This window comes from Thunnus maccoyii, chromosome 5, assembly GCF_910596095.1.
Source record: "Thunnus maccoyii chromosome 5, fThuMac1.1, whole genome shotgun sequence".
Lineage (NCBI taxonomy): Eukaryota > Metazoa > Chordata > Actinopteri > Scombriformes > Scombridae > Thunnus > Thunnus maccoyii.
The window spans coordinates 17743255-17759801 of record NC_056537.1 but is presented as its reverse complement, the minus strand read 5'-3'; the positions used below and the strand labels follow the sequence as shown (position 1 = coordinate 17759801).

Genomic DNA, 16547 nt, shown 5'->3' with positions numbered 1-16547 from the left:
TGCAGTTTTAACATATGGCGGATGTGTTGCCTACTTTGCAATAATCAAAGTCTCATGTGGCAACCCAAACACACTGAGTGAGCCCCAGTAGATCAGCTTTCTGACGCGTACTGTGAGTTAATGGGGACATCTTTTTATAGTTCAGGTCACTAGTGGTGGAAATTAACTAAGTACATACTTTACTTGAGTATTTCCATCTTATGCTGCTTCATAGGCAGCTCTTTACTCCCTCACTACATTTACTTGGCAGCAGCTGTTCATATTATAAGATGTTACATTAAAGGACAGGTTCACATTTTTTCTTTCTTTTTGTTCATTCCTCCTGCTCATACTGAACTCCTTCCTAAGATGCTTTCACTGTAAGTGATGGGGGACACAATCCACAGTCCTCTTTTTGTGCAAAAATGTATTGCAAAGTTCATCTGAAGCTAATGTGATGCTTCAGCAGTCTCTTTAGTATACAATTCCCTCTTTGTGTTTCCCTGTTGAGCTGTGGAGGAGGGATTGTAACAAAATGTACTAAAAAGACTTTCACGTTGGAAGATATGTGCTGGATATGACTAATTCAGACAGCCGAAGCTCCACAGCCTGAAAATACATTTTTGCACAGACTGTGGATTTTTTATCACTTACATTGAAACCACATACAGAATTAGGATCTCTTGATGGCCAGTGTGTACAGCAGGAATGATTACAGCAAGCAAAACCTGTGTCAGTGTTCATTTGGGCTCTCGACTGTTGTTTTAAGCATGACTTGAAAACATGTGAACCTGTCCTTAAAGTTTATAATACACAAAGCACTGTTGAAGATTGAATCAGTGTCTCTTTTGGCTTGTGACTTACAGAAAAGTGATGTGTAGTTGTAGTGGCCTCTCAAGTTTCAGATGTCGATGAGTTGTCACCAGTTCTTCTTTCCACACTCATGAATTATTTCAAAGCCCCCCAGATTTATCTTGTGACCTTTAAGAGGGGGCCCGATCTATATGTTGAGAACCACTGGACTTAAATATCAAACTGTATGTAACATAGTTAAAATTAGCTCCACCTCAGTCAGCTACATGCTGCCTACACATCAATGCATCAGTAGTAACAATCTAATAATGTAATAATATAATCAGTCTGCAGAATGAGTACTTTAACTTTGATACTTTAAGAACATTTTGATGTTTCTGTACCTTTACTGAAGTAGGTTTTGAATGCCGGACCTTTACTTGTAATGGAATACTTTTACATTCATGCATTTGTAAGTATCTGAATACTTCCATCGCTGCTGGTCACATGTGTCCCTATCCCAGTGGTTCTCAAACTTTTTCACATCAAGGACCCCTAAACTGACACAAATTAGACCACAGAGATTTTGGCTTTTAGATGTTTTATTACAGAAAGTGTATGAAACCCATGACCAAAATAGGCACACACTCTGTCATTGTGTTACTTATGGATGGAATTATAGAGAAAAAAATCCTCACCTCACTTTGAGAACCACTGCCCTATACAGTGTCATTGATTTGAAGATAGATGGATTGAATATTCTGGACATAGGCACAGTAATCCTGTAGCTACAAACCACTTAAATCATTCTGCAGGAGCTCTAATGAGATGTTCAGTGGTCAGTTTAGGTTTTTGATGTTAACTTCAGCAGTTTGAGGAGAGGCTGAAATAAATGTAGCATAACTTATTTTCATGAGAGTTGGAATTTTTCTCAGATATGAAACGACAGGACTGCTGACTGCTGATCTCGGAGAGAGAAATGCATCAGCTCTTATATCTTTTTATAACCAGCAGCTCTGCTGTGTCTAGTAGTTTTTAAAGCCATTTTATCCTGGAAAAACTCAGCTGAGCACGTTTGCTCTTTTTTTTTTGCTGTTTCCTGCTAAAATATCTGCTGCACCTCCATCAGAATAATGCTGGGATCAACTTGCATTACATTCACTACTTAATGCTTAATTAAGTAGTGATGAAGTGCTGAATAAACGCATGTTAATAGTGTAGTTATTAAGCAGTCACCATTTATTTTACAGTGGCCATTTTAATTTATAACAGCTACAAAAACACTGCAAGCTATCAGTTTAATTAAATGCAGCATGTAGCAATATTGTAGTATATTAAATTAACATTTTAATTAACTCAGAATTAGCCTCATAACTAAAAGTTAAGAAAATACATACAAATTAGTTCATTATCGTCACAGTACAGATTACATTATACATGTATTCATCATTTTAGTGTCCTGCAGGAGGTTTAGTTCTGTTTATACTCATCCAGTATCCACATTTTTATCCCGTTTGTGTTTGTTTTGTATCATAATTTATTGATATGCATTTGCTGACTTTGACTGAAACTTACTTGATAATTGACTGCATGGTTCACACAAGGTTAGTAGGTGTTACACTGCATATTGAGCATTAATCAGTTGTGGCAAATATACAATGTTTTCTCAGTCTGTTTTCAAATTTCATGCATACATTAGCTGCATTTGTATTGTATTTCATAGACATGGATAAAGGGCTAATTTGCATGAAGTGAAAAGTGCAGCTGGAGCCTTGAGAGTGCACATAATGACAACACTCACCGTCACATTTACCCCGCTAATAAAGCTGCATCATTATTAAAACTGTACATTCTGCTTTTTTAATATGTGATTTGACACTTATCATATTTTCTAAAGTCTCACATTTGCATTCATCTGCTTCAGTTTGTGAACTTATTGTTGGGAAAATAGTCATCCAAGTGTGAAAATGTAAATGTCAGCAGGCTGAACTCCACACACTCCATTAAATGAATATTCACTGAAATACACACAGTGTATCAACAACATGAGAAAGAAATAAGTCAGAGAGCTCCACTGCCGATTCCTTGCTCAATTTTTCCTGCTAGAGTTGTTGTGGAACATTTCTTCTTACTAAAGCACCCATTAGGCTAATTGAGGCCTCTTGATTAAAGAAGAAAAGTCTTGCCTGAAGCAGCTTTTATTTCGAGGTTGGTGGCTTTTTTTGTGTTCAACTTTCACCAGGGGACGCTCTCTACTGGAGACTCGCAGTTGCATTTTGTGTGTGTTTGATGTGACGAGCATCAGCAGTGAGGTGTGTGTCAGAGTGTTGTTAACGGAGGACAGACGCTGCTGAGACTGTAGCGGTTGTCAAACACCAGCCTTTTTTTTTTTGTCTTGTTGAAGAGTGTCACGGTGCTATTAATAGACTTTAAGATCACACACACACACAATGAGAGACTTATGACATGTTTCTGTGGCTGCTTCAGTACATGAGCCAAAACTTTAAATGCTTGAATTAAGTTATAATTTATTGTTTACATTGGTATCAATTATTTATTTTAGCCACGTTAAACTGCGTATTTCACTCCCTCTCAGCAGACTATATTTTGTCGTATTTTGATTCAGTCGACAAGGATTAAAGACGACAAGGAAACAGCGCCTTGATAAATGTGAGTGTCTGTGTGTTTTGGCTCAGTTGTTTAGAACTGCAGAGGGACTTCAGCTTAGATTTAAAGTCACAATTGTGATTTATTTAAATTGCTGAGGCTCAGGCTTCTCTGCTCAGTCTTCACAAGCTCACAGATTGTGTGAAAGCAACGTCTGCACACACTAAACCAAACTCTGCTGCTGTGGCAGGCGCAGGTCAGTCACTAATTAGCTGTGAGCAGGTATGGCAGCTTCTCTGCAGAGACCTGCCGGCTGCCCTTTTGAAATATTTTGGGAATGTAATTGTTGACTACAAAGAAATGACATTTCTTATTTATTACTGTTCACTTAAACTGAGTCAAAACTTGAACTTTAAGTATTTGTCTGGGTAGTTGATGGAAATAAATCTCTTTAAAATTTTTTAGAGGACACTGTTTTTTTTAACGCAAAAGGAGACATTATCCTTATAAATGTCATTAGTTGTATCTTGGCTGCTTTGTATAATTTATTCATAGACGTCTCCTCGTTATTATGCTGATGTTGCCTCACATTTGGTGGAATATGAACGGTCCAAAACACAATTGGATGAGAATTCAGTTTCGTCCCTCAGCAGTGTTTGATATTAGATAATCTGAGCCATTTTAATATATATCTATAAATATATCAATAACCATCCTGATTTACACAAACTCTGTGCAGCTCAGATTTTCAAAAGTATAAGTCTGAAAATGCATCAAAATCTAAATCAGTGGACGACAATAATCCTTATTGAGCTTTTCTTGTTGAAAACTGTTTGCATACTTTCTTACTTAAGATGATGTATGTTCAGTTATCTAATATATTTTATCTAACATATAGCATCTTATTTTACAGCTTCTCAAGTCCTCAGAGGCTCCATTGCACTAACGAATAGTGAGCGAGTGTTAAAATCTAAAAGCCAAAGTAAAAGCTCTGAATCTGCGGTGCATATGAGGAGCCTTTGTGCTCTTGTGGTCCATTAATCTCTAGGGTCAATACTTCACATCTTACTGACAGAGCACTTAGCACAATATTGAAAATGTTGATGAGGCATGAGTAGAAACTGACAGCTGGAAATTTCAAGCTTTTACCATTATGGTGCTCAACAGTTTGACAAGACCGTTTAAAGGTTAAATGTAGTATTTAACAGAACATTGTGATTTTATGTCACATGTACGTAAAGCCTATGAAATTCACAGGTAGAAATATAGTACAGTACTTGATATATGATACATATGGAAAATACAGTGTGTTCATAAAATTGAATTATGCTTGTATATAATATGAAAACCTGGACATGGCAGCTCCTTAAGTCCCCGAAAAGAAAGCAAAAACACTCTGATTTGATTTCTTTTCTGAAAAATAATTTATTGCCAGAGTAAAATAAATGATATGTTGCCATACAAAAAGTGTAAGAAAAGGGACAATGTCAAAACTGTAACTGCAGAGAGATCAGTAGAGTAACCGGTCGTATGTGCCGAGTCGCTTTAAAAGAGTTTTTCAAATAGGTATCCAGGAATAAATTCAGTGTGTTCTCTTTGTCTGACCTTGCACACACACATCCTCCTGTTGCATTTCTGTAACATTTATTCCAGATATGACAGGCCTAGCTTGAAGACAAGGATTGTGTTTCTTTTCTGCAACATCCTACTTCCACTGCTATGAGTTGTCCCAAATCTTTTTTGTGACATCAGACACACACACACACACAAATCTCAGACAGTTAGATTAGATATAATTTCAAATACAATCTAATAAAAAATTCTGGGCCTAATGAACAAATATATTACTCCTAATCTCTTTTACTTGAATGTCAAAACACATACAAATATTACTCTTTATTTTCTTCTTTGCTCTTCCACTAGGTGCAAAAGTCAAAAGAAAATATAATTAACAATCTTTTTTGAATAATCCCTTATTAAGACATATTAGACTGAATAAACTCTGCAGATGTAAAAACAAACATGGAAATGACACAAACTGCTATAATGAAAAACAAACCTGCAGTCTGACACACAGGACTAGCAATAAAGACGACGTATCAGATATGAATTGCACATTTGCACCTATGAGACGAGACTTCAACAGTCTAGTCTACGCAGTATCAAAAACAGTGCCTATGATCCAGCAAGAGAACATAAACTCAACAGTGCATGATGACATGAAAAACACTATCTTGTTTTTAAGTAGACTTGATTTTCTGACAGTTAAAACATCTAATAGGCCACTAAATTAACCCAGTCAGGGTGAAGAAACCGGTCTTGCATTACTGTAATAAAATGCAATTATTAGTCTGTAAACACTTGGCAACTTTTAAATATGAATATATGAAGAACCACCCCAACTTTTTTTTCTTTTAATTCATAAAAATCTCACTTTAGAGAGACAGACAGAACACACAGTGCACTGACTGTAAGGAAACTGTCATTTTTCACACGCGCACACACACACGTCACTGGAATCATGACAGACCTAAAAGAATATGGCAACTATACTTGAAGTAGCATCGTGTCCACTCACTAATAATCAACTAGGACTGAGCTGTAAGTTGTCTCCTACCACCAAATCATTGCAGGAATTCGCCAGCAACACTGGAAAACACCTCGCTCATACGACTAAAATGGACCCTTTCAAAAGTTTATCGAGGACGTGGAGTGCAGAGCGACGGCTCCTGTGACCTGAACGGGGCCATTAAATACATCGCCTTTATCAAAAAACATTTTTATCTTAACCTCTCGAGAAAAGAAGAATAAAATCATAAAATGTTCCTTTGAGAGAATAAGAATGTTCTGTATTGTCCTTTTCTTGCTTTATAAACTATAAAACTGACTCCATATTTTCACAAAACTCATGTTCCTCTAGGCTATATATAAACTTTGTCCTGTCCACTAGTTTGGGGCCGTCTGTGAGAGAGGGGTAAAACTCGGTTGGCGTCATGTGGCACTCGTGACTTTTGATGTACTTCTTGTAGTTCCTGTGTAAGCAATACCATGTGGTGGTGTAGAGGAGGAAGGCGATGCCCTTGAGAATGATGGCCAGGCTCACATAAAGGTGCCTGTAAGCTACATTGTCATACAGCAGGCAAGCACCTTTATCGTCGCAGTCCGAACTCCAGAAAAGGCAAGTAGAGTCAATCGCAGCACCAAAGATCAGAGGAGGGGGGATGAATCCTGCAAAATGGAAACACTTAGTGAGCCTCTTTGCACACAAATTACCTCAAAGATAAGAAAAAACTACTTTATGTGCATTGTTGGTGAATGCCACATCATCAGTAAGCTTTTTATTTTCTACTCTTTCTGTTAGAGTGACGTAACGTCACGAGAACTGAACACAGTCTTGCTACAGTAATCTATGCTCTACAATTACACATAGTTTTAAAAGTGTTAATATTTTATTGACGTCAACAAATCCCCTGAGAAGACCAAAATCAGTTTGTCCATCTGTTAATACTTTCTAACTTCTCTCTGTGGTTCCTGCCCATTTGTTCCTACTGAATGTTAACCTTTAAAAACGGGTCATAATATATAGATTAATTTAAAAAAAAGACTGTAATTTCCTTAAATAGTTGGAAAATGTAGTTTTTAGAAGCTGTTACTCAAATAAGAATAAATAGTGTATTTGTAGGGACTATTTTCAGATGTGCATTAATACACATTCGGTGCTCTAGCGAGTAGTCTAGTGAGTATTTATGGCAGCAGGGCGGTGTATGACTCAAAATAAATCACCCATGTGCTCAAGTTCATCGTGATGAAGGAACATGTGTGGCTCATTGATGTATTTTTAATAGTTTTGGACAACAGTGGAGGTCTATGCCTGTAGCACACAGCTGTATCAGACTGAGTTCATGCAGGCAATACTAGTTAATTCATTGTTGCTTTTGGTCTTTTCAAGGGATTTGTGGAGAGCAAGAAAAATATAGAATATCACCAGCCTCATCTTTAAATGTTTATATGCTTCTTAACACAAAAGCAACTTGAAATTCAGGAGCAAATGCAAATGTTACACAGTGTTCTTTTGGAACAACTGCAGCAGCAGAATATCCTATAATGATTTCAAGTCTGATAAAAGGTCAGAAACAGCTCTTACCGAGGAGTCTGAGCAAAAGAAACAACACTCCAAGTGCGTATGATTTCAGCTCAGGGCTCACGGTCCTTCAAGAGAAGCAGAGAGATTAAATTACTATGTTTTATTTTTCAAAATGAATTCTGCGCATGAACCCATCTATTCACACATGCTTCTTCTGAGACTCATGTATCTATATCCACAAACATACCTGATTAGTATGATAACAGAGGGAGTCTGAGCCATGGCTCCAACCAGGCTGCAGGCGCAGATCACACACAGGAAGATGAGGAAAGCCTCCTGGCAGCCCGGGGTTGGACATTTTCCTGGAACCGCCGTGGCAAATTCACTCTCAGCAGATATACAAGAGCACCCCGTCAGGTTCTGTGACCAGAAAAGGACGAGATGGTTGACTGAAGAACTATTTAAACAATATGTAAATCCAATTATAGAAGAAACAAGTTAAATCTTCTAATTTAACATTTGGATAAATGTGTGGAGGTAAAGCTTGGTATCAACACAGCTGAACATATGATTTGCACTTAAAAAAATTTAATTTATTCCTACAAATGCAGCGGTGAGACAACTGGCAGTAATAGTGATATTTTATGCTGCTGAGCTGAGAGCAATTCTCTCTGCAAGTGATTTGAATATAGAAGACATTAATCTGCAGATTCCCCTGCCTGTGATAGCTGATGACAGAACTATGAAATACTAGACTTTTTTTATTTTGATCTAGGCAGACTTTAAAAAACACAGTATATACAACACTTTTAATAAGTTAAAAGGAAAGTTTGTAACATCTGTCATTCATTTGGTCTACTACGGTAGATAACGATCCTTTGCAGAGATTGTGATTACATTTTTCTTATGTAAGATTACAGTTTCTGATCTATCACGAGACAACCGTAGGGTGAAGACCTGAGAGATGCTCGACGAGGTAAGCGTTCTCCCTGCTCGGGTGCAGCCGGCGAAGCAGGCAGACAGGTAGGTGACACCGTTGGAGCCGCACACGGGGCTGATGGAGGAGGTGAAGCAGTTGCACTGACTGATGCACTGAGCTTCTGGTTTCTTGCCCACCTGCAGCGTCCTAAACAGAGACACAGAGGAACCTGAGCATCCATCCCCACTGTAAACACCAACTACATCTGCACAAGCAATGCACAAAATCCAAGATGCACTGTAGTAGAAATACAGCCCTTTATCAGTCATATTTTGGGTCTCTTTCTCACTTTTAACCAGGGTACATCTCCATGGAAACTGCACTGCACAGCTAATCTGCTCAGGAGTAGGTCGAGTTCAGGCTATCAAATTGAGAACTAGTAAAGGCCGGTCTGCTGCTCAAAAATCAGCTCTCTGGAAAAATAAAAGTGGCTATTTCTACAGGACGCACAAAATTACTGCATTCACATTCAAGCAGCGCGAGATAAAGGCAACAACAGGGTGTCGAACCTCAAAACAGACCTCAAACTGTGTCTGTAACAAAAAGTACAAACATGTCAAATATTTTTTTACTGCCTTCTAAAGATGAGAAACTTTGGACTCAAATAGATCTGAACTTCTTTCTCTAGCACAAAAAAAGAGGCTCAGGGCCAAAATAAAAAGGAAATGACAACAGCTTTATTGATCTATGGTGGCCTCTGATGAACTGCTTGTCCTGTGATCTTCAGGTAAGTGACCTAATCCTGACATTTTTATTAATACTATGTACTTGTACACTATAAAAATTGAGGGATAATGTATACATGTGTGAAAATGTGTGCTTTTTATAATTTTTACTGTGAGAAAGCTAATTATGCCCCCTTAATTTACTTTTTCCCTCTTGTAGCTCAGGCTTATGATGTTTGATATTGTTGTGTTGAACATTGTTGTGATGCTTTAGACACATTTAAATTCTGTCAAGTACTGAAAGTTGGCATGTCTGGCCAGACTGTTTTTCTTCTTTACTTATTCTTAAACCAGAAATCTACTGATTTCAATCATAGTCTTAGACTATTTTTTGTATAACTGCTTGTGTTTAAACAACTTTTACTATTTGAGAAGTTTGGTTTCTTTTGTTAAATGAAAAAATCATTTTGGGAAAGAAAAAAAAATGTTCCAGTGAGTTTTGTTCTTCTATCAGTACAAAAATTACTAATATTGACAAATTTTAAATTTCCAGCTCTGGACAATAACAGGCTACAATGAATGAACAAGTAGTGACAAAATGAGTGTGAGTATAATATTGTGATCCACCACAACTTATAAAACTTAACACATGTTTCTGTCTGTGTTTAAAAAAGCATTTGGAAAAGGAGCCAGTAGCTAGTTGACCAGTTCATCGATATAAAAGTGAATGAAATGTCCTGTTGTATAAGTGCTCTATAGCGATTATTACACCCTTTCACAGGTTTGAGTGATTCAGTGAAATCCTCTGCATTCGTATTCAGTCTGTGCAGCCCGAAGAACACGAGGCCACTTTATGAATAGAAAATCTTTTTATAGACTCGATAAGATGACACAGAGTTGTTTGAATAAAAAGTAAGCCCACTGTGCCCCAATGACCATCAGTGATATGAATTTTTATTTACGCATTTAGACTCTGCAGTTCACCTCCAGTAAAGTCCTCTAACCTTGGCAGCAGAGTTACTTTTCACTGCTTTATTGCTGTTAAACATAAATGTTATAAATCAATTTCTTATAGCAGGTTCAGTCTGGGGAAGACTAAAATGTCAGGAGGATACATTAATATAATAACACATTATCTGTAGTTTATTGCTTATAATCTGGTCTGATCTTTCTCTGGTGAATCATGTTGCTTTTTGACAGTGAAATGAGCCAATTTCCTCCTGCGGACGACCAATTCCATCTTACGTCATGAACAATACTTTGTTCCTGATCTACAGATGTTGCATTTGATTGGTTAGTTGTTACAAAAAAAACCTAATCTAACTCTAAAATAACACAATTATGTTGCTACTCACTTAATAGCAATCGACTTCAAATACAAATGTCGGCCATAAATTTAAGCTTCTAGTACCTGTTGCTGTATGCGACCGTCACTCCTGCAACGGGACCCGTGTCACAACCCAGAAACAGGAAGGAGACATAGCAGGCAGTGGAGATCAGGTTGACCAGCATGGCCATTCGAATGGCTCCCAGTGCCGACAGGTTCAGCTTCTTTACCAGCAAACCGCCCATGAAGATCCCCAGACATGCACATGGAATGGCTGTCATACCTTAAAAAGTAAGTTGGACAAAACATGTTTATCATCCTGGTTTACAAACGTGCATGTCCATGCATATGTATGTTTGCTCTGAATACAGACCTAGTAGCTGGTTTGCTGAGGTGGTGGTGAGGTTGAACTGCTGCTCGAGATACTTCCCCAGAAAGGCTGCAAAGCCAGCCACCACAGCGATCTCCATACAGGCTGCCAGGATGATGCAGGTGAACACTGGGTTTGACAAGAGGTGCTTGGTCACCTTTGGGATCACTGGTAGACAAAAAAGAATGAGGGAGGACAATCATTATTATCTTAGCATGCAGGTTAGTCTGAGAGCTCAAAACACTGCAGCTTAATAAAACATGCAAACAGACAAAACACGACCAATGAAAAAAAACATCTTTTTTGACAACTTCACTAAATATAGAAACAAACTGAAACAGAACTGAAACTGTTTTGTTTTTTTTTAAACATTGTGCTTGTATGATTCAGCAATAACGTATATGGTGTTCTGGTAAATGTTGCGTGTTCATGCTAAGTCATGGAGTACTATGATTGTTAACTATGATTATCAGTTTTGTGTGATGCGTGGGAACTTTGTTGTGTAACTTGTCACAGTTTCTTTCTGTGCAACATGCAGCGTTTTGTATTTGCTTGTGTTTTCTTTATTTGCAGAGTGATTTGTTGCTGCACACTGTTGTCAAATTGGTGAAAATGTTCTCTTCATTTGATTGTGTTTTATCTATTTGTGTTTTGTTTCTGTTTGTTTTTCTGTTGCATGGGCAACCGTACTTTTATGTCTTTGGCACCTGTTCTGATCACATTCGATTAAAGTAGTCAAGCACCCCCCGAAAAATAACACGAGTAATAAATAAATTACTTCACAATTTGTGCTACATCTGTGCAAAACAAACACATCTGAGTGAATTCAATAACAAACAACTTTAGGCCAATTTCAACAGTATCAATCTAACAAACTATCATTTTAATTCTCTGTGTTATTCAGTGGTAGAAGAAAATTTCAGATCATCTACTGAAGTTAAAATAGCAATAGCACACTATAAAAACACTCCATCACAAGTCAAAAAGTACAGAAGTATTATCAGCAGAATGTATTTGTATCAAAAGTAAAAGTACTTATTATGCAGAATAGCTCCTGTCAGTGTTGTATTACTGCATTATTACTGATGCATTAACACAGAAAATGTACTTTCATGTTGTTGTTGATGAAGGTGAAATTTTAAGTGCTTCATATATTGTTCGGTAGTTTCATCTATAAAGATGCATAATATTTCTATATTTTGATAAAATCTAAACAGCTACGCAGTAATTACAGCTGTCGGATAACTGTAGTGGAGTAAAAATATTAAGTTGCAAATAGTGGAAAAACTAAAGCATGTAAAGGAAATACCTCAAAGTTACATTTAAGTACAGTACTTGAGTAAATGCACTAGTTACTTTCCAACACTGTGGTTCAATTAACTAATATAGAAAAAAATGCAGTATTTATAAATGTATGCAACATATTTGTAAATGTTTTACATGTACAGAAAATCAGTTTTCATTGCATGGAAACAGTGCAGTATGATTGGATCTTGTGTGCTCACCCCTGAGTTGCTGACAGCAGGTGGGGCTGTTGGCAGGCTCATGGTTGTGTGCAACCCCATTGCTGGGCTTTGGAGTCTCATAGTCTGCAGTCATAGATGGAGGAAGCATAACTTGCTCACTGTCTGCTCCCTCCTCTCTCTCCTTGTTGGGCAGTGACTGAGGGAAGCCAAACATCAAGAGAGCCGAAGAAAAGAGTAAGGCACCACACAGCAGGAAGCCTGCCCACCAGGCCCCGATCCATCGCGGGTCGTCTGGAGTGATGTTGAGCTTACCTGCAGAGAGGCACAGCAGAAGTCAATAACCCGCATGCACAGAGAAGCACACACAATAATGCAACACTGCAGAAAATTTCAACTCACTAGTGTCGATGAAGATAGCATCCACATAGAACTTAGTGCAGAGGGAGCCGAGGATGAAGCCACAGGCGGGCCCGAACACCAGCGTAGAGAAGAGGATTCCTGTACAAAAAGAACAAATATACATAAGTTTAGACTAATTTCATTCACTTTTGGAAACACTGACAATTATATTGACCAAAGCAACCCAAAAATGCTTTACTTATGTTATTTATTGTGTACAAGTGCCCGTGCACATGGATTTATGGGACACCAAAAGTACTGTTGCAGTAGTGAAACATTTTGCAGACAAGAACAGGACTTCTTACATAACAAGTAAAGAACATTGTCTCTTGTCCTGAGCTCTACAAAGAAATTCTATCACAAAAAAAGGTTTGCTTCCTGAAACACAGCTCAAGTATAATACTGCTGTATACAGGAAAGCTCCGACTATTGTTAATCACACTTCACTTTGAATTTGAAACAATAACTTCAGGACCACGCCAGAGAACGCCTTCAGTAAACAAAAAGATGTAAGCGTGATCTTTTGTACTACGTGCAATCAATTTAAAGAACAAACAGCACTGAAATGTTGGGAGATTTCAGTAAAATGAATCAACTTTTGCACATATATTGCTGTATTGCTCAGGATTTGTGATACGTGTTGTGTGATGTTTATTGTTTTTATTATGTTTATTGTCTTGAGACAAGGACAAATTTTCTGAGTTGGTAGGACAACATAGTTTTATTCTATTCTGAAGGCCAGTGTGGCATGAAACAATGTCACGACTACAAAGTCAATATAAAAATCTGAATTTTATAATGAATACGATCAAAAAGCCAGTTTTAGAGAAATGTATCAACATCCAGGAAGGCTTTGTGACATTCTGGATGAAATGTAAGTTCCCTAACTTGTCATTCTTGGTCACTTTTATGCAGCTTTTTTCCCAGAAGGTAGCGTGTGAAACGAGACAGCAAACAGGGAAACATTTGGACTGCCATGATGCATCAAATCAAGCAGTTAATACCACAAGGCAAGTACAGCAATGGTGGCAACAGACAGACAGACACACACACACACACAGTGACTGTGCTTGTTATGACCACATGGCTCAGCCCTGAACACACTGAACAAACAGATACACACCAACACACACACTGTGGATGACACGCGACAACAGAACCAGTTGTTTTCTCCCAACCTGCTCTAGCAGGCAGCTGGGAGATAAAAAAAAAGTGGAGCTCGATCCAAAATCCTCATTTAGAGCGCTGTCAGCGGGGTGAGAGTCCGGCACAGTGACTCAGACTGCAGGCACATAATGAAGACTCAAAGCTCAATTTGGGAGACAAATTTCTCCCTGACTGTGTGTGCTGTGATCTGTGGATTTATCAGACTGAGCATGGAGTGTATCTGGGACACAGCGACAAAACCAGATCCCGTTTTAAGTTTGACCACTACTCCTCATAAGAACAGCAATGCTAGCACCAAAAATTGCCATTAAAATAAAATGAAATCATCTGTTATTCCACTTCCTCCTCCGGCACTGCAGCATCAGTAACGTCTCCGTCTACTGGCTGCAGGTTGACCCGAACATCGCTGCTATCGGCTCGGCATCTCCAGTAAGCCTGAAAGATGTTGTTCAAATGCCAGGAGCAGCAACTTAATGAACAAGCATGGAAACTGTGACTAAGCTGTGTATGTATTTGTGAGTGCTGAGAGTGAAATCATGGTCTACTTCCTGCCTTGACCACCCACATAGGGAAGGAGTCAAAACATTTACCTAACTGTGGCCTCATTCACATCATATTTTATTCTTCACATAAAGGAAATGGCTCACAGATTCATGAGGTGCAGCTCTGTACGTAAAACGTGGTATAAACAGAGTCAATTACGTGAGATTAGGAGTGAAACGAAAGAAAGGGGCCTTCACGCTGGGATGAGAACATGCTTTTTTTCTCAGACATACAAATGAAACTTGTGGTTGACAGTCCGACCAGCACGGAAGTGTACAAAGATACAGATGTGTGTCCATGAGGCGCCAAAGCACAGCAGGTTTTACCTCTTCCTCTTGCTAAGTGTAGTGGTTTTATAATATGAAAATAAGGCTGACAAAAAAGCTAATGCTAATTTCTTCTGCTGACAGTTTAAAATAAAAATATGAAATCAAAGTTTAAAAAATGAAGCTCAAAAAGCAGCGCTTCACCACCTTTAACCCTCACAGACTGGGGGATTCATAACACAAACACATGCAGACACACAGGAAAGACTTAGGCTGTGGAACATCAGGGAGTGTTTACCAGACACCAATGAAACTGTGCAGTTTACCAGCACTTTCATGGAGGAGGGCTGCAGTCGCTGTGTGACTAGTGAATTTGCCTGTGGTGTTGCAAATGAGGCCGGTGCACTCTCTGTTTCGAGTGTTTCCTTAGAAACTGAGTGTTGTCTTCTCATAGCAACAACGCCACAATCGTTGTCACCACAGGAAACCTCAGAGAGGAAATTCAGTTAGTGAAATCACCTTCTAGGACGATGACGGCTCACTAGCCCACGAGTCCACGACCGCTGAGAAGATAAATGTTTCCATTGAGATCCGTGCTTACCCCCGGCCGCTTTAAGAAACGCTGTCTCCTTGATGATAACATTGCACCACAGAGTGAGACTCGCATGTGAAAAAGATCACTAATCTATGAGGGACCATGCCTCCTTATCAATCCGCATCGTAACAAGGGGGCACGTGATTTTGAAGTTGGTGATGATAATCTCCTCATGAAAGATGAATATTTTTGATCTTAAGGTCAAAACCCTGCAGAAGAAAAGCGTGCAGCCAGTTGAGTCTCTCACAATGGCATTAAACTGGCATGAACACGAACTGGGTCCTGTAGTCAAAACATAAGCAAAGTATCAAGTTCAATTGAAGTTGGATTGAAGCATCAAGTTGCTTCAATCCAGTTTTTTTCTCCCCTCCACCATCCAGAGCCTAATCTGCTTAATGCGAGATGCACAAGATAAAAACTGTCTGTCTTAACTTTCTGTCTCATCATGTCCAGTTTGGCTTGAAGGAATTCAACATTTAGTAAAATATGATTTCTTGCCAAAAGTTAGATGAGAAGGTCAATACTTAAATGAACACAGATGCAGGTGAAAATTTACTTTAAACTAACTTTGGTACTATGGCTGGACGACGATATTTTTGAACAAATACCTTGATATTGATATTGTGATATATACAATATTGTAGGGATGACTATTGGTGCTTTTACAGAATATTTACACAATGAGATTTTTGATAAATAATCGTCAGTAATGTGGATATAATGACTAAGTGGGTATCATTTTACTGTTATGCAGCCTTTAAAACCAGGAAAAAAAACAACACTTGTGTCATATCACAATATTACAATATCCAAAATCTAAGACGACATCTAGTCTCTTATCACAATATTGATATAATATCAATATATTGTCCTAGCCCTCCTTGGTACAATACCTCAAATGGTTATATTGTTTATTATTGTCCCTTAGAAATAAGATAAAATACATAATAATTTCAAAAAAAGACATGTGAGGCGATGCTGCTAGCCTGGCTCTCTCCAAAGTTCAAACAGTACAGTTACTAGCACCTCTAACATGTCATAAACAACAATTTGTGGTTTAATAGGGAAGTGATGAACAACGGTTTAGCTGTCCGCCTCACTACCTCTGTGCTGTGGAGATGCTGCACATACTCTTCAGTGTACAGACAGGAGCAGAGCAGAGGAGATGAAGAGCATGTGACCATAAATTAAGAGTTGATCTGCCTCATGTGAAGGATTCCCCAGGGCAACAGTGACAAGCTTGGTTACTTTTATTACAAACTTGTATTCCCCATCCACTTCTGCGCTGTGTTTATTCTTTCTCCTAAT

General features: G+C 38.3%; 1 protein-coding gene across 1 annotated transcript in view; it reads right to left on the bottom strand.

Annotated features, from left to right (window-relative positions):
• Positions 1 to 5817: 5817 nt before the first annotated feature.
• slco3a1a (solute carrier organic anion transporter family member 3A1a) overlaps positions 5818 to 16547 on the bottom strand; it is a 36385-nt gene continuing 25655 nt past the window's right edge. The window contains exons 3-10 of the mRNA XM_042412066.1: positions 12669 to 12767; positions 12309 to 12581; positions 10807 to 10971; positions 10518 to 10716; positions 8420 to 8588; positions 7710 to 7882; positions 7523 to 7587; positions 5818 to 6606 (exon numbers count right to left, since the gene is read on the bottom strand). Of these exons, the coding sequence (XP_042268000.1) occupies positions 6254 to 6606; positions 7523 to 7587; positions 7710 to 7882; positions 8420 to 8588; positions 10518 to 10716; positions 10807 to 10971; positions 12309 to 12581; positions 12669 to 12767 (1496 nt within the window). The 3' untranslated portion in view covers positions 5818 to 6253. The remainder of the gene's footprint in view (positions 6607 to 7522; positions 7588 to 7709; positions 7883 to 8419; positions 8589 to 10517; positions 10717 to 10806; positions 10972 to 12308; positions 12582 to 12668; positions 12768 to 16547) is intronic.